Source organism: Wallemia mellicola, assembly GCF_000263375.1.
Source record: "Wallemia mellicola CBS 633.66 unplaced genomic scaffold WALSEscaffold_28, whole genome shotgun sequence".
NCBI lineage: Eukaryota > Fungi > Basidiomycota > Wallemiomycetes > Wallemiales > Wallemiaceae > Wallemia > Wallemia mellicola.
The window spans coordinates 48751-64872 of record NW_006531985.1 but is presented as its reverse complement, the minus strand read 5'-3'; the positions used below and the strand labels follow the sequence as shown (position 1 = coordinate 64872).

The 16122-nt window shown below is 43.2% G+C and overlaps 6 protein-coding genes across 6 annotated transcripts; 2 read left to right on the top strand and 4 right to left on the bottom strand.

The window, feature by feature from the left end:
• Positions 1-766: 766 nt before the first annotated feature.
• On the bottom strand, positions 767-3681 carry WALSEDRAFT_61459 (hypothetical protein). The gene is made up of 3 exons (XM_006960435.1): positions 2752-3681; positions 1779-2708; positions 767-1733 (listed from the first exon to the last, which is right to left on the bottom strand). The coding sequence occupies exons 1-3, from the start codon at positions 3179-3181 to the stop codon at positions 892-894; spliced, it is 2202 nt and encodes a 733-aa protein (XP_006960497.1). The 5' UTR covers positions 3182-3681; the 3' UTR covers positions 767-891.
• A 3640-nt stretch (positions 3682-7321) lies between these two features.
• WALSEDRAFT_61458 (hypothetical protein) lies at positions 7322-8014 on the bottom strand (the record flags this gene model as incomplete). Its single annotated transcript, XM_006960434.1, has 1 exon — positions 7322-8014. A coding segment is annotated over one exon (373 nt), but the record flags the coding sequence as incomplete, so codon positions are not given.
• A 1548-nt stretch (positions 8015-9562) lies between these two features.
• On the top strand, positions 9563-11843 carry WALSEDRAFT_58723 (hypothetical protein). Its single transcript, XM_006960433.1, has 3 exons — positions 9563-10364; positions 10408-10679; positions 10722-11843. Exons 1-3 carry the CDS (start codon positions 9747-9749, stop codon positions 11761-11763), a joined length of 1932 nt encoding a protein of 643 aa, XP_006960495.1. The 5' UTR covers positions 9563-9746; the 3' UTR covers positions 11764-11843.
• WALSEDRAFT_61457 (hypothetical protein) lies at positions 11829-12976 on the bottom strand. Its single transcript, XM_006960432.1, has 6 exons — positions 12564-12976; positions 12458-12520; positions 12298-12413; positions 12141-12252; positions 12031-12091; positions 11829-11984 (listed from the first exon to the last, which is right to left on the bottom strand). Exons 1-6 carry the CDS (start codon positions 12935-12937, stop codon positions 11895-11897), a joined length of 816 nt encoding a protein of 271 aa, XP_006960494.1. The 5' UTR covers positions 12938-12976; the 3' UTR covers positions 11829-11894.
• On the top strand, positions 12831-16073 carry WALSEDRAFT_70583 (hypothetical protein). The gene is made up of 4 exons (XM_006960430.1): positions 12831-13072; positions 13120-13173; positions 13221-14180; positions 14228-16073. Exons 1-3 carry the CDS (start codon positions 13021-13023, stop codon positions 13586-13588), a joined length of 474 nt encoding a protein of 157 aa, XP_006960492.1. The 5' UTR covers positions 12831-13020; the 3' UTR covers positions 13589-14180; positions 14228-16073.
• WALSEDRAFT_61456 (hypothetical protein) lies at positions 13007-16073 on the bottom strand. Its single transcript, XM_006960431.1, has 4 exons — positions 14228-16073; positions 13221-14180; positions 13120-13173; positions 13007-13072 (listed from the first exon to the last, which is right to left on the bottom strand). The coding sequence occupies exons 1-2, from the start codon at positions 16052-16054 to the stop codon at positions 13638-13640; spliced, it is 2370 nt and encodes a 789-aa protein (XP_006960493.1). The 5' UTR covers positions 16055-16073; the 3' UTR covers positions 13007-13072; positions 13120-13173; positions 13221-13637.
• Positions 16074-16122: the final 49 nt, after the last annotated feature.

Below are 16122 nucleotides of genomic sequence, written 5' to 3'. Positions count from 1 at the left end.
CGTGTTTCTGAAGGATACTTCGATGGCTTCGATAGCGCCGGTTATGAGTTTGTCTTATCTTCACTCTTGACGTCAGATCTCTTGAGATTTACTTGACGAACTACCATAAATCATGTTGTCGAAATTCTAACTATTGTTGCTCTTTACCAAATGAAGAGCCTCCAGATAAGACAATTTTACGTCATCTTATTTTCGATCTCAAAAGTCGCAATAGCACGCAGATCGGGGAGTCGCTGCGTGGAGGCCTTCAGCGTACTGCAATTGTGGTATTCACGATTGTTGATAGGCTGAAATTTACAGTGGATTCTTGTAAGCCAGAAAAATATAAGGATAGTTCGAGTAATCGAAATAGTTGTTTCGATGCAGGTGCTTATTCTGAAGAAGTAGCTCCGCATCTGAAAGTCTAGCTTGTCATAGAAATATTAATATACTACCACTTTGAGTTCTTATTATCGTACAAACTCGCAGAGGTTAGAGTTGTGACTATCTTCCGTATCGGCAGATAGCGTTTACTTAGTATACACAGCTGAGAAAGGCAGGTCATCTAACCTATGGTTCTCAATAGCTACCTAACTATTCAGTCATGTCAACGCCGCCTCGTTGCATATCTTACTTTGATTATTTCGGCTATTACGTAGTGTAGATGCTCATTCAACATATACGAAGAAGTCGCTGTATATTGGCTACAGCTTGAGTAGATAGTATAGTTATTGTGTAACCTCCGCATCCTTTATACTCTCACTCTACCCCCAGTGGTGCCTTTCGCCTTCCAGATAAGATGACAATAACGAAGCCTAACAGGCTGAATAGGGATAGAAAAATACTAATGGATTAAATCACAGTATATGAAACCATCCCAAGAAATACAACAATATTATCTAATAAATAACGCTAGAACTCAAAACCCATGAGCTTGTAGCCCGTAACTTGAAGACAATCAACAGCGGCATCGAACGTGTTGTTGTCGAGAAGTTTGCTTTCCTCCTTGTCTAGTGATCCGAGTAAAGAACGTAGTCTGAGCGTCAAGCCATATAGCGATCTTGCTTGCTGCTTGTTGTCATTTCCCTCCTTGATACCTTGAAGAGAGACCTTTAAGGAAAAGTACAGCATTGCTATTGTCGCCAAGTCGTCGCATCTCGTGAAGCGCTTGTCGACTGCACCTTCGTTGTCCTCAATATCATCGGAGGTGTTAGTAAGCATTCGGAATACCTGCAAACATTTCAACGAGCCATCTCCTTTGTTGACTCTGGATGACAAACGCAATGCGATATCCGTCTTGCCTTGGAAGAGTGCCCACATGGCTGCAGACAGTGACGACATTGTTTTAACTACCGGAAGATCCTTCGAGGATGTCACCAGCTGGGTGATAGCTTTGTTGATTAGCTGCACGTCGCTAGCTGAGGCCTTCTCTTCGACTATCTGGGTAAATATCAGACTCCATAACTCCTCTAGAGCTAGTATGGACACATTGACGGAAATCTTCTGCAATACGTTCAGGTCATCGTTGCTATCTCCTATCCTACACAGTTGGGTTGCATCATTGAGATCTCTCTCTAATGCTAGTTGAACATATCTCGGCTCAGTCTCTAGTCCCTTCATTGTTTGTGCAGATTTCCAGAGCTTGCTGGAGTTGCTGTGTAAGGCTGCCGTTGCCGCGTTTACTGGCGTGTCCTTCCATTGTTGCGAAGAGGCAAGGGTCATATACGTGTGCATCTTATCCAGCTTCGAGTACTCTGCATCGGGTGTCAGTAGGTAACAGTAGATGTCGAGGTGCTAACCTTTAGGATTATATATCTGCCTTTGAGCACGCTTGATTATCTCGTCGGTTGTGCCACCTCTACCAATTTTGAAGTTCAACAGCCGTTGAAAAGACATCCAACCTATTTCGACACCTTTGACTATAGGGTTGCTCTTTACTTTTGGAAGCAGCGGATAAAGCAACACAACTAGCGTCAAACAAATGAGAATTGTCTGAATAATATCATGCACGCGTGGGTGGTAGAGATCAGGAATGATGTGTTCTCTCCAATGAATGCCTTCATCATTGGCAGTTGGAGGCAGACTGCTTGAAAGCACTGTGCCCTCTTCGAAGTGCCTCCTGAAGATGTTTTGCTGTTTCTGGTAGGGTTTCTGAAGGAGACCGAACGACAGAAACATACCCAGGAGATACCTAGGTGCGCTGCTACCATCACTAGAGGGTGACTGCTGCGACTGCTGCTCGTCTGATGTTGCTGATGTTGAAGTCTTTGCGTCAGGCTCATCTATCAGATCGACGAATGCGTTGTCTGGTGGGGCAAAATCTTCAACCTCGTCGTAGAGCTCCCTGTCATCAACAGCACCCCATTCATTCTCCCACAATCCCTTCTCTGCTATTGGCAACTTTGACCTTAGAAGTTCGACTTCACGCATCAACCGCTGCTCTCTCCCTCTCAAGCGGCGTATGTAGTCCGTCGCACCGATAAGGACCGTCTGCTTGTTGATCTTGTTGGGCACTGCCACGCCCTCTACGTACAATGGCGGCGCTTTGCGCCTCGAGGACGTCTGAGGTGGTGGTTTCGCAACCAGCGCGGGCACTGCGCAACGTAAGGATAGTATGCGGGTGTTTATATTGTTTCTATAGCGCCTCTCCACCGCGTTATGGGAGGGATTTTTAGGCCCGCCATGGCTGGGAGGCGGTGGTACCGGTTGTGGTGGCTTAGGAAAGCGTTCTGAGGCATGTTAGTGGATATTATGAAGTACACTACGACTGACGTTTCTGAGCTTCTGATTTCTGCTTTTTGGTAGTTTGCCCGCTATCTGCAGCTTTCCGCTTAGCTGACTTAGGTTGAGCGGCCGGTCTATCAGCAGCTCCGTCAGCAGGTCCACCAGCTTCCGCGGCGTCTTGAGGATACGCGCTTTGCATGCTCTGCAAGTCTGCCAGCATCAGCCCTTGCGGGTCGACACTAACGCCATTGCTGTTCGATAAGCCTGCTTGAAGCGACTGGAAGGGGTCGTCGTAGGCATTGAAGATAGGTTGGCTTTGCAGCCAGTTCTGGAGTTCATTCGTGTCGCCCATGTCCACGCCCTCTTGCTGAGGCGATTGCTCGAGAAGCGACGATATAGCTTCGTCGAACTCTGCGCCGCTCGAGTCCGTGTATGGTGGTGTGGCGGGCTGGAAAGCACTCTGGAAGTCGAACTCCATTTCTTTCGGTGTTGGTTGTTATCAGCCAAGTGCGAAGCCAAGTGGTATCGGTGCTTACCAGAATCAGGCCATCTGTGACGAAATCTCCCAGGGCGGCTTAGAGCGGCGTAGAGGGCTTAGACGGGCTTAGAAGGGGCTCAGACGAGGACAATGAAGATCGGCTCAGGCGCAAAGTTTGTGCAGTTTCCACGCACAACGCGGCTTCACGACGAGACAACCAGGATGTAAACCATTAAACACACAATCTCACACCATAAAGCACCACAGCGTGCCTCTTACTTAGACAATGGTTTATTTCTTAAATGCTCCCTCACTCTGAAAAGGGGAACCCTCTGCCTTCATGTCTGTCCATCCGATGGGTTGCTTCGCTGCTTCCATCCCAGCCACGCTGCTGACTACTGCCGCACTTTCACAACCGTCCAATAATGCTGCTGCATGCTTGGACCATCACTCGCTCTTTGGTACATGCTTCATTATATATGTAAAAAAAGACACCAAAATATATCGCCATGTTTTAAAGGCAAAAAGGAATCATACAAGTGCTGCGCAACTACCACTGTGCTACAGGTGCTGGTGCACCTACCAGGGATCGAACCTGGGACCTCAGCATAGGCTTTGAGAATTTTCATTCCAAACCGTTGAACCATTGGATTCCTTGATTGACATTAAATTTATACAAATCTCAACTCTTTCTACTAGATCTCGGTTGAAAATTTGCCAAATGACGTCACGCGCATTGTGGACTTCATACTTGTCGGAATACCGATACAGCGCTAAACATACAGCGTCAGTCAGTAAGACGGAACAAGAATGCGCAGCAAGGACAAGGTGAACGCCAAGGCTCAATAAGGTTGAGGACATCGGGAAACATGCGGACGATGAAGACTATTTAAGGAGAACATCTTGTACACAAACTATCATCTACTTTTAGATCACATTATACTTAATACCTTTTCAACCAATAATAAAGCGTGTTTAATATTTACAAACCAACAAGATCTGGACATACAGCATCATTTAGTAGCTAGGGACAAAAAGGGACAGGCGATCACGCACGGATACTCGGGCAACAACAATGCTATTTGGGCAACAATGAAACTATATAAGAAACGATATCTTGTACCAAAAAATCATCTACTTAAGATCACATTATACTTAATACATTTTAACCAATAATAAAGCGCGTTTGATATTTATAGACCAACACTATCTTTGCGGTCTTCCATTTCCACAGGTTCGGTGGGAGGCGTATTTTCCTGCACGCATAAAGGGGTATTGTCAAATGTATCGGCTGGTGGGTTCATTAGATAGCTTCTCCTCACTCTCTACGGAGTCGCCATATGTGCTAGATAACGTCGCATTATGCAAATCCTCCACGTTGTGTGTGGATGGATACACTGTGTGGCTCCTTCTCCTCCTCATCGCTCGCTTCGGTGGTGCTGTCTCCCTGAGTTTCGATACGGTCCAATAATAACGAGGAACAATATGTAAATGAGTGATCTGCGCTATATATAGTGGTTATGACATCTATCCCGAGGCATTCGTGTTCGTTATATTTCGCATTGCATGATTATAGTGCTTCTCCGTTGACTTGGATTATGGCTGCGTTTGAGGTTTTGCCGAAGCCGAGGAATATTTTTTGGGACCGTGTTGGTGAAATTTTATTGGTTTCTACTGACGCGTGTTGTATAGAGACTCGGCAGCCGAAGGCTTTTAGTCGATGGATAGCGGCTTGGTGTTGAATAATTTTTCGATTGGCGTAGTCTCTATGCTTGAGTGGGTGCTACAGGTTTTGATGTATGTACAATAGTTCACGGCCAACATCCAATAATCTTTAGGTAGCTTGGCATTGGTCAGTAGTGTTTCTATACCCAATTGATTATAATACTCTGCGATACCGTTGGATGAGGGTGCATGGCCTGCAGCGTAGCCTGTAATGATTCCATGTGATTGGTAGTAGCGAACGAGGCGCTCTGACATGTATTCTTCTGCTCCATCTGTGGGATTCGTTTAAGTTTGCACCCTTTTTGGCGTTCTAGTTGTATATGTAGTGGGTTATGGTAGCAAAGAGACAGTTCTTGTATTTAAGCGCGAAGGTCCAAGTATACCTCGTGTATTCATCTATCACGACGAGGGCATATTTTTTCGTCTGTATTTGTTGGATGCTTGTCATGTCGGAGTGTAGTATGTCTAATGGCTGGTTTGTCTTGTCGAGCGCGCCGTCAAATGTTGCTGATTCGTTTTGTTGATTTTGCAACTTCCACAATATATGTCTTGTTTGCTTGGGAACTTATAGAGTATAACCATGTTAAGATGTTGGGGGTCGATTGTTCGCTTGGATGACCAACCCGTATGTGTCATTGTGTGAGCGTGAATTCCTTGGCGCCCGGGACAGTGAAAACATATTTGGAGAATTTATCTATTAAAGTTACATTGAGTTTGAACATCAATTTCCCGTCTGTGAGTAGGATCTTATGTTTGACAGCAATGCCGTCATTGTCAAAGAAGGTTGGAGAATAGAGAGCCTCTGTATCAACCTAGCTGATAGTACCGTTTTTGTACTCCAGGTTCCACGGCATTGTGCCCACGTTAGTTGCCTTGATCCAGCCGCTGGTGGTTTGAAAATATTCAGGTCTGTCAAGTAGCCTTACATGGATGAGTAGGTCTTGTCTGCATGTAGGGTTTCGTTTGCCCCTTGGTCTAATAGTGTGATCTGTGGGGTGAGGTGTCCCTTGAGTTGTTTGTCCGTCGGTTTAGAGTAAATTTTTCGGTTGCAACTCTTATCGTAGATTCTTGCGTTGATTCCAACTCTGTCGATGAGGCTCTTTTTGCTGCTGTTTTTGTATTTGAGTTCTGGGTATAGGTGTCCACATTCGTCGGAATGAGTACAAGGCTCTTATAATCGTTTATCAAGCAGTAGTAGCAGAACTTGGATCAATGCGGTGCAAAAGGTCAACTGCTTGTGTGTGGTACTTCTTTGGGATATCATTGTCATCGCGGTTATCCGCCTGTTCTAACTGAGTACTTTGATCGACGTAACAAAATTGCTACTTCGTAACTGTAGTTTTCAATATTTGTTGTACACGCTCAACGTAGTTAATTCCTTTGGATGCTTTGAAGGGTTGGAATTTTGTTGCCTTTTAGTTCATCAGGCATCCTTTGTACTGCTCTATATTTCAAGGATTGTTCTCCCATGATTGAATCTAGTCTTTATAATTTGTTGAATAATCGTAATAATTTTCTATAAAATATTGTAGCATCTTCCCCGTTTGTTATCTTGCTATTGTGGAATTCATTTGCAATATTTCCAGTTTTCTTCTCGCTCAAAATTTGCCCAAATATCCTTGTATAAATTGGCTGTAGATGGATGTCGATTGTTGTGTCTATCGAGGTGAAGATGCCCGTTGAGATAGATCCCATTAATATAAAGAATAGTTTTGCATCCCTTTTATAAAAAAACAGCTTCAGCCTCGACAATTCTGAAGCGTGGATTTGTGAGTTTTGTTATCTTTGTTTTTGATTTTGCGGGTTCGCTTTGGTCTATTTCCATTTTGTTTTCTTCAGGCCATTTGTATGTTTTATTTATTAATTCGATAGTGTTGTCGATTGTTATGCTTCTGCGTAAGATGTCAAGGCTGTCTTCTGTCTACGCGAAAAAATTCTATTCGGTCTTTCATAGTGTGTATTGATCCCTTTTTGATAATGTGACGATATTGGGTGTATCCGTGATTTTCTTTGTATGAGAGATTTTTAGCTGCTCTTGAGTATGGGAGCTGATAACTTGTTGGTTCTATAGAATGTATATGATGTCGGTTTCAGTGTACAATATTTTCTCCTTATATATTTTTCAGTTTCTCATTAACCTTGTTCTTTTACATTTCTCGCGGTCTTAATTGGCTACAAACCCGCATCACACTATCTACGATAGTGGGTTATGTCAACCTGATAGTGTTTTGGTCAATGAGACAGAGGGGTGTCCCATCATCTGTTGTTTCCGCATATCCGGCCCTAGTATCTGTGTTCCAATAAATATGATTCACAAATAAAAAAGATACTACACACTTATTTATTAGTGGATTACATGGAAAACTCTGATCGATGATGCATTGATGCTGCTTTGAAATGCTTATGCATACTTGGAATAATGAGAATTTGATATAAGCTTGATCAGAGATGAGTGACAGAGATTTTTTTTTTATGTTATTATTTATTTGTAGAAATGCTAGTGCTATGCTTGCGATACTGAAAACTGGTTATAAACTTGATGATAGATATGAGAGATAGAGATTTAGAGAGTTTTTTGTATGCTATTTATTTTTACTAATGTTACTATGGAAATGTTAGTGCTATGCTTGGAATACTGAGAAATTTCATATAACTTGGTCAAGATGGGTGATATTGATTTTTTTGTGTTATTTACTTATACTAATGCTGGAAATGCTGGTTTGTGAGTTGAAGAATCAGTGCTTGGATCTCCTGGGATTAATATTGCTATCCTGCATAGGAAGTCTCTTGGTTGGTTTTACTACGCTAGCATCCTTTCTGATTGTGCCGGCACTTCCACCTGGTGTCTCGTTGGTAGTGTCGTCACCGTCATCGCCGTCATCGTTAGACCCGTATACATCACTCACGTTCATCATTACAAATGACATCTTTTTGGCGGTTCCCTTCTTGCTAATTCTATTGCGGTCCTGCTGGCAGCGATGGAAAAGATCGCGAGTTGGACAGTACTCATTCACTGACAGCTTCTCGAATGGGACATCAAATTTAGATTCAGCTATCTGATTGAGCATATTTTGGAGCAACTTCTTATTATGGTTATTTGATTCCATGATTTCTTTTTGATAAGCGATAAGAATTTCAAGCTGCTCAATAATAACTTCGCTGTACATTATGTGTGCTAAAGGAACGTTAATAATGGTACTATGGAAATGGCACAAGGAGGACCTCTCATTTGTGAATCTTTGTATGAATCTCCCTGTTCTTCCCTTTCTTCTTCGTCTTCTGATGATAAATGCTGCTCGTCTATGTCCTTTACTGCTGTTTTGTTTGTCATATTCGAGCGATATTCACGGCCATCTCTCGCCTCCCTGTCCTCACTGGCGATCTCCACGTCGGAACCGTCGGGAGTGTCGGCGACGGCGCGCATTCTTGCTTGCACGTTGTTGACAGGTGTATTCTCGTACTGTTCTGTTGCCATCTTCGACTTGGTGGTGCGAGAGCAAGGGTGCACATCACATGTGGGAATGCTATCCCCAAAGCAAAACCAGCATACTGGTCTAGCCATTCTCTAGCGCTGCCTCCATCCTCCCTGTCTTGGCATCACCCCGTTTTCTCGCTGGAAAATTTTCGTTTCCCACGCGAATTTTCAACCGCTGTACCGCTTGATCATGACATGGAATAGCGGCAGTTGTGTATTTCAACCAGCTCCACGAGGCCCGCTCGCGTTTCCTTAAATGCATTCTGGAGAAAAGAAATTCACTTCTCCTTGCAGTATTTCGTGGTTACGTCACATTGTTGCGGACTGTTTGACAAACAGGAGCTTTGAAGCGCGAAATAGGACTTAACGTGAGTGGGATACTGTCGATAGCAGAAGCAAACGCCCCTAGTCGCTAGACACTACAGACTTTCGTAGCAGCCAAGACTACACAGTAAGTGAAAAAATGCGCATCAGACCAGCCATCGCACTGATGAGAAACGAGAAAACCATTCAGGTACGTACTGGCTATTATAGTTAGCCATCGACCGGTTAGACACTCAAAATGTCACCATTATGGTGAAGAAACGTATGTTTTCATAGGCGTGTACTACTATGGGTATATGCAGCACTCGCACCCTATTTGTACCCCACCTGCACCCTTGCATCGTGCTCGCTATTGATGCATTTCAGGACTTCCACATCGTCACGGATGGCCACGCCGAGTCAGTTTAAAAGAGCTAGCGCAGGAGGCCAAACGCCATTCCAGGCCTGCTTCTACAAACACTCCGAGCGCCACTGAGGTTTGCTTTGTAAGACTGATGTATTATCTGCTACTGAATACGCACTACCTCAAAGACTGAATGTGTGGTAAGCAAACACCAGTGCACAACCAAAATATACACAACTTAGCATTTCGCGAGCTTTCAACGGATTGCGCTTCATAAGACATTATCAAGTTCCGATGAGATCTATGTAAGTATGTGAGCTGCATGGAACATAAGACAGGAGAAACGATCGCTGATATATGGATACTCCTGAAATTCTAAACTGCGTGGCGAAACTACTACTATTACGTTATTGCTTACTTCATAGTTTATCTTATCTGAGTGTAGTGGGAGTGCTGCCAGATTGACTAGTTTGTTATGCCACTTGAAGTGCCATTCGCAGCGCCGCTTGTAATAGCCATTTTAGTAGTATTTCACATGCATCCCTCCTTGCCCGATACGGAGGCAACGACGAGATAAGAGAATGGTGTGGGTATATAGCAAATACACCGATAACTACCCCACTTGTGTTGGATTATTTTATTGAGCCCACGGCTGTACGTGCTAGCGTTTAATTAAACATCGTTGACTGCATACAGTCATGGAAAACAGCAACAACTTCGCGAGCTATGCGTCTAAATTTCTATCTTCGCGGATACTAGGGCAGTCTTCGGGCAGCTCACCCATATTCCATGCCAATTACGATGAGAGCTCCTCAAACCATGGGCCCTGGATGAACGATGACGAGATTGAGCAGGAAATGGCACATCTCAAGCAGTCGACAGCTAGCAAGTCGCAGGCAACCCAGTCGCCACCGCGGTCTCCCTCGGCGCATTCAAACCAGAGCGAGTCTACCCCTGACATCAACCAAGCCCAGTCTTTATTCACAAACCAATCCGCACTGAGTTATCATAAACCAGACGTTCCAGACGCTCTAGATGCGCCAGAACCACAGGAGGAAATCGAGCTGCAGCTCTCGCAGCCGCTCCTCACTCAGTCACACAAAAACGATACACGCGATGACGTCGTCGACGACGAAGATGACGAAGACGCAGATCAGCCGCCACAGCAGATATTTATTCAACAGCCAACACCCCTCCCACCGCTTACTTCCACCCCGATCAGAAAATACCGTGACGCACCTTTCGTTGTCGCATATGGGTTTTCCATCATATCTGTCTTGATCATAGGCGTGTCCGTCTTATTCACTAGTAATACGGTTGGTCACATCTTGCGTATCTGCGTAATATTAACAGTCATAGGAGAGTGTGATACCACCACCAAATGCAACACCCTTCATCACAACTACATTGCTACATTCTACGCCTTTGCTCGTCGGCCTGACGTTTTTATCGCTGCTCCTGGGTGCCTTACACATCCTCATACTCAAGCATGCGATAACCCCGATACTATATACTGCGATAGCTGTCATATTGTTTGGCTTGCTGGGTAGTTCAACATGGGCTTTCGCAGGGTCTTTCGTAGATGACGACGAAACCGACCTCAGCTGGTCTTCTTGGTGGCAGAGTACTGGGTGAGTATCGCCAGGCGCAATAAACCACGCTAACAGTGATAGATTGCGATTATTCTCCCTTATACCCATCCTAATTATAGCTTGGTTCGGTCGCACCCTCTACAAAAGAAGAAACAAACTCAAGCGGTCGATCAAGGTGGTTGAATTGTCATCTCAAGTGATATTAGAACACCCAACGCTGATAATTTACCACCTTGCAATTACAGTAGTATCGACACTCCTGTCAATCCCGTTCGCCTGGCTGATTTACAGGTTGCTGAAGATAGGCCACTGGGATAGTAGCAGCAACGGCGGGTTCAGTTGGCATGTGAAGACATCGTCGGACTTCCTAGTTGCTTACGTTGCCTTAATTGGGTTCTGGACCTGGGGTGTGCTAAGAGGTATAGCCAGCGTGACAACCAGTGGTGTTCTAGGCGCATGGTATTTCAATCGGCATGACCCTCATCAGCCTGCGCCGCATGTCCTAGTTAGCAGCTCATTCTATCGGTCTACACATGCTTCATTTGGTAGCATATGTCTCGCTTCCATTATTTTGACAGCAATTGGCGTTTTCAGTAGACTATTGATACGGTTACGTGGCTTAAGTGGAAGTGGCATGACACGTTTTCATCCTATATCGATCGTATTCAATGCCGTCAGTATGGTGGCTGCCATACTATTAGGTTTCGTGGATCATATCTCAACCCACGCTCTTATATATGCTGGTATAACAGGTGATGCGTTTACACCATCAGCGAAGCGTGTTAAACAATTAGTGAATAGGCGTGAGGTGAGAGGACTGATGGATGACTTACTGGTCAAAACCACAATTAGGTTGTTTGCAGTCACTGTCTCATTGTTGAGCGCCGTAGCTGGTTTTATCTATAGCGCTCACTTCCTCAATCAATCGCTGCACTCACCAATCGTTGGAATTATCGCTGGCTGGCTGTCTTTCAGTGCTATAAGAATGTGGGGTGACGTATTGACGAGTACAGTCGATTCTATATACGTCTGCTACTGTTTCGATGTTTCGACCAACCAGCAGCACTGCATTAAGGCAAGCGAGGCTTTCAGCAATGCTCATCAAATGAGACAACCCGTCTAACTGTTTATGATACTCAATCGGAGTTGAAGTTTACCTTGTAATTATATCTAATCTTTGTAATTAATTATATTTAACCTTTGTTCTATTGTACACTAGATCTGGGTATCTTTGGATAATCAAGTAGGGTCATTTTAATATAAGAGTTTGTCACCGAACTTCTCGAGTGATTCTAGCCATAATGGCTCATTCGCCCATCTGGGGAAGATCTCCATGATCAGACACTGAAATAGGGGGTTAAATGTGATGCAAAAGATATCCAATACTCACCTGAAGGATGTTGCCATCTATAATACGCAGTTTGCGTTGTCTCTTAGTCAGCTGCTTTAGCCTAATCGGTGTTATTAACGCGCTTGCTGTTAAAGAACAGATGAACATACCTTTTGTGCTTCTTTCGCTGCTGTTCGTTTAGCTGGTTGATTGCTTTGTTTTCAATCTCCTTATCTAGTTCAAATATTCGCTTCGACTCCGCTTTCAACGTTTGTATATTTTCTGAAGAACTTGAGCATGAGTTTATAAGCAGTAGATCATACGCACTGTTAAGCTCGCGCGTGAAGAACTCTGTATCCTTCATGGTCTTCCGTATCTCTACGATCCTGTACATGACCTGTAAGTCAAGATCAACTGCTTGGTCAATAAGCCCAATGAGGCGACTAAGAGCGTTTAGTAGTTGATTGGTGGGTTATGGCGGACGTACTCGGGATTCGAAACTTTATCTTGCTCAAAATGAGCGCTGGTTGATACTACAGTATTGCGTGCGCTGTGGGTGTTATATTGACTACTTTATAGAGAAATTCACTCACTATGACCTCATCGTATTCTTTAAGATCTTCTTCATTAGACGCTTATTCAACTTCATAGTAGCAACAGTGGCAGCTATTTTACGTTCCTTTTCTGACTTTGGCGGTTCATCCACTTTAATGCCCTTCTGCAGATGTTTAATCTTTCTTTTCATCAACTTTACATCAGCGTTGAGATCTAACAATTCTTTATGCAATTCACGGTATTCGGTTGACTTATTAATCTCCTTATCCTTTTCTGGTAACGCGTTTTCTTCTTCCACGACTGATAGCATCTGCAAAGAATCTAAGACCTCCTGCGAAGGTTGGAACTTCTCTACTGGCATATTTTTCATGAATTTGTTTATTTTTTCAACTTCTTCATCGCTGAACGCCATCGTTTATTTACGGGATCTCGATTTTTAGTTCGCGATGAACGTCGACCAATGAGAGCAAACTCGTTTAAGACCGGTCTATCACGATGTCAGTTACTAGAGGAATTTCAAATATCGCTAAAAGGGGTTTGCATACTTGTTAGTCGTAGTCGCTTAGTTATTTATCTCCTCTCATATTCTATCAGCACCTGCTACTGCTCTCCAGGCAACAAAAGCTGCAACTCAGGTAGCTACTGGCAGTGAGTTACTAACCAGACTATCACACCACACATCTAATTCCTTTTAGGCTACGTAGAGGGTACCGTCAATGATCCTACTAGATTCCCACCACCAAACTCTGCTCACGGTAGCTCACACTGGGCATTCGAGAGAGCTGTTTCTGCAGCTTTGGTACCTGTCATTGGTGCTTCATTCATCACTTCCTCTCATCCCGTCATCGATGGTCTAATCTGTTCAAGTTTATTGGTTCACTCACACATTGGATTCGACGCTTCCTTAACCGATTACTTGCACGATAGGAAATTCCCAAAGATTGGTCCAATCGCTAGATGGTCTGTTAGAGGCTTAACTCTCGGCGCTGCTATCGGTTTATATAGCTTCCAAACAAATGATATTGGAGTAACTGAATTGGTAGCTAAATTATGGACTGCATAAATATTCTTAATTATCTCTACAAATTTATTCTCTGTATAAATAAATAACCTTACTTCTTGAATGTATGTGAGCGATTGCCGGAAGATTGCATCGTCTTTGATGATCCTGGTCTTCTGAATTGACCCTCCAAGTTTGCCTTGATGCGTTGCTTCTTTGGCTTCTTCGTTGACTGTGATAAGTCATCTAGAGGCCTATCAAGCACACTTTCCTCATTATCGTAATTGAATTCAGGTACTTCGAGTTTCCCTTTCTTGTCTTTCTTATCTGACTTATCTTTCGCATTGGCCTTCTCTTTCTTCTCTCCCTTATCCTTGCGTTTGCGCTTCTTCTCTGGTTGTTTACCAATTGTCGCTATGTCATCTGCGGTGATACCAGCATCAATTGGTATATTGTCCGCCATTCGTTCCGCTTTACTCTTGTATGGCACTTCTGCCATGCTTGAATCTTCACTCTCCTTCTTCTCTTGTTCCATCTTTTGCTTATCTTCCTTGAGTACCTCATCCACACGAGCTGGCATAGGTGGTGCCTTCTGTGTAATCGGACGCTTGTACTCATCGAATGCGTCAAGGTCATATTCTGTATTAGAGGTTGACTGAGGAGTAATTAGATAAGCTATCGAAACAAGATTATGAAACTTACATGCGGAATAAGTGAAATAAGCTTAAACGAAGAGGAAATACTATCCATAGTCTTGCTCTTCTTAGGCAATACCGTCGTGGTAACATCACCAAACAACTTTGATGTGCTGGCTTGTGGTGCTTGCTTTGTGCTATCTTCACCAAACAACTTCGAGCGAGTAGAAGTAGACAGGGAAGTCTGGGAAGCAGAATTTGCGGAATTAGATTGATTTATATTCCACAAATCAAAGTCTAATCCAGTTTTGAATGGTAAATGGACATTATTAGGTTGGAGCAACGACTTTGGTACGACTCTGGCTGGTAATTTATCACTATTGTTCTTCGCAAACTCAACACCTGAGTTGATACATTGAGCGACATCCTTCAAATGTATTCTAACAAATTGCGGTACCTTCTTTTGGAAGACATTCGTGATTTCCTGAGGTGTCTTCGGTTGTTTCAATGCAAGGTCATATAATTGATGGTTAGAGAAAATAACATGAACACTCTCATCTTCCTTTCTTGCTATCTGATCCCTCCATTGGTGTAATCTACGGAATACTTCAAGAAGAGGTGGTTCAACAACTTTGTTCCACTTGGTTGCAAGGTTGTACCAACCACCGAAGCCTTTACCGGTATCATAGTCGTAAGGATCTCTATGATGGGTTTTGAGTGACACCTGCTCGCTTCTTTGTAAAACATCTTTCAACATGTCATTCTTCTTTGATGACTTTTCGATAAGTGTGTTGCGTAACATATCGTAGATGTATAACAAATAATGAGTATCTGATCTTGCATATTCCAGCATTTTGTTGGTGAGCGGTCTCTTACGCCAATCTGCTCTTTGATAACGTTTGTCTGGTGTATAACCGCAAAACTTTATCAAAAGAGACGCCAATGAATGTTGACTAAACCCTAAAACCTTAGTTGCATGATACGTGTCAAACATATTAACGATATAGACACCAAAATCTCTCTGTAACCAGACAATATCAGAGTCCGCACCATGGAAAACCTTAACGATTGCTGGGTTTGTAAATGTATCGTTGAGTTTAATAAGCTGGTCTCTAAGTTCTAGTGTATCTATAATGAAATCTTCTCCTCTGATAGAAATTTGCATTAAACAAACAAACCCACGATAAGATCTGAAGTCGTGATGCTCCAAATCAATGGCTATTTCTGTAGCTGTACTGAGCCTATCTAGTAAGTAGTTGAGAGATTCTTCGTTGTCTATCCATTTAAAAGGCGTTTGATTGAAATCACCCTGCTTGATTGGTGTCTGAGTTTTTAATTGCTGCGCTGGGTATTTAATCGACTCAATCTCTGTTTGGTAGGGGTGTGATAATCTATCATCAACGGTCGTCCAGGTCAAATCTGCCTTGGCGTTTGGTTTGTGAGTAAGTAGTGGCTTCCAGGGACTATCAGAATTATCAATGGAGGATGACCATTTCAACTGAGGTTTCCTTTGTATCGATTTGTCGTTAAAAATGCTGGGTTCTAAATCTTTAGCTAGAGTTGGCTTATTGTAGTTATTAGTATGCTTGTCTATGTTGATAGAACTGTCTTCTAAAAGCTGATCAACGAGTTCACCGACAGCTTTACTATCGCCCGTCAGATCGTCTGCATCTAGGTGCCTTGACTTGTTATTGATGAAACCAATTAATTGATTTATATTGTCAACCACGCCATCCTCTATTTCTTCGCATCTACTGCTGAATCCAGAGTCTATACTCTTCTGAAATGAGAGATCATCAGATTTTAATAAATTTTTAGATATTTTCGTTAAATTTATCGCGGATTTCTGTAGATTTTTTATCTTTAAATCTATTTTGTCTTCCTCAGTCGACATCCTCTTCTCCTGATCTTGGTCGTTATCAAGAAGGTTGAAACCCTTTGTTAAACTATTTACACTTTATT

What these genes read in the sequence shown, in the direction of transcription:
- WALSEDRAFT_58723 (XM_006960433.1), top strand. Translation starts at nt 9,747, where the DNA reads ATGGAAAACAGCAACAACTTCGCGAGCTATGCGTCTAAATTTCTATCT. An exon ending in TCTTATTCACTAGTAATACG is followed by an intron (nt 10,365 to 10,407) that starts GTTGGTCACATC and finishes TAACAGTCATAG; the next exon opens with GAGAGTGTGATACCACCACC. An exon ending in TCTTGGTGGCAGAGTACTGG is followed by an intron (nt 10,680 to 10,721) that starts GTGAGTATCGCC and finishes TAACAGTGATAG; the next exon opens with ATTGCGATTATTCTCCCTTA.
- WALSEDRAFT_61456 (XM_006960431.1), bottom strand. Translation starts at nt 16,054, where the DNA reads ATGTCGACTGAGGAAGACAAAATAGATTTAAAGATAAAAAATCTACAG. An exon ending in TTATTTCACTTATTCCGCAT is followed by an intron (nt 14,181 to 14,227) that starts GTAAGTTTCATA and finishes ATTACTCCTCAG; the next exon opens with TCAACCTCTAATACAGAATA.
- WALSEDRAFT_61457 (XM_006960432.1), bottom strand. Translation starts at nt 12,937, where the DNA reads ATGGCGTTCAGCGATGAAGAAGTTGAAAAAATAAACAAATTCATGAAA. An exon ending in CAGCGAAAGAAGCACAAAAG is followed by an intron (nt 12,092 to 12,140) that starts GTATGTTCATCT and finishes AACACCGATTAG; the next exon opens with GCTAAAGCAGCTGACTAAGA. An exon ending in TAGATGGCAACATCCTTCAG is followed by an intron (nt 11,985 to 12,030) that starts GTGAGTATTGGA and finishes CCCCTATTTCAG; the next exon opens with TGTCTGATCATGGAGATCTT.
- WALSEDRAFT_61459 (XM_006960435.1), bottom strand. Translation starts at nt 3,181, where the DNA reads ATGGAGTTCGACTTCCAGAGTGCTTTCCAGCCCGCCACACCACCATAC. An exon ending in GAAATCAGAAGCTCAGAAAC is followed by an intron (nt 2,709 to 2,751) that starts GTCAGTCGTAGT and finishes AACATGCCTCAG; the next exon opens with AACGCTTTCCTAAGCCACCA. An exon ending in GCAGATATATAATCCTAAAG is followed by an intron (nt 1,734 to 1,778) that starts GTTAGCACCTCG and finishes CACCCGATGCAG; the next exon opens with AGTACTCGAAGCTGGATAAG.
- WALSEDRAFT_70583 (XM_006960430.1), top strand. Translation starts at nt 13,021, where the DNA reads ATGTCAGTTACTAGAGGAATTTCAAATATCGCTAAAAGGGGTTTGCAT. An exon ending in TAAAAGGGGTTTGCATACTT is followed by an intron (nt 13,073 to 13,119) that starts GTTAGTCGTAGT and finishes ATATTCTATCAG; the next exon opens with CACCTGCTACTGCTCTCCAG. An exon ending in AACTCAGGTAGCTACTGGCA is followed by an intron (nt 13,174 to 13,220) that starts GTGAGTTACTAA and finishes AATTCCTTTTAG; the next exon opens with GCTACGTAGAGGGTACCGTC.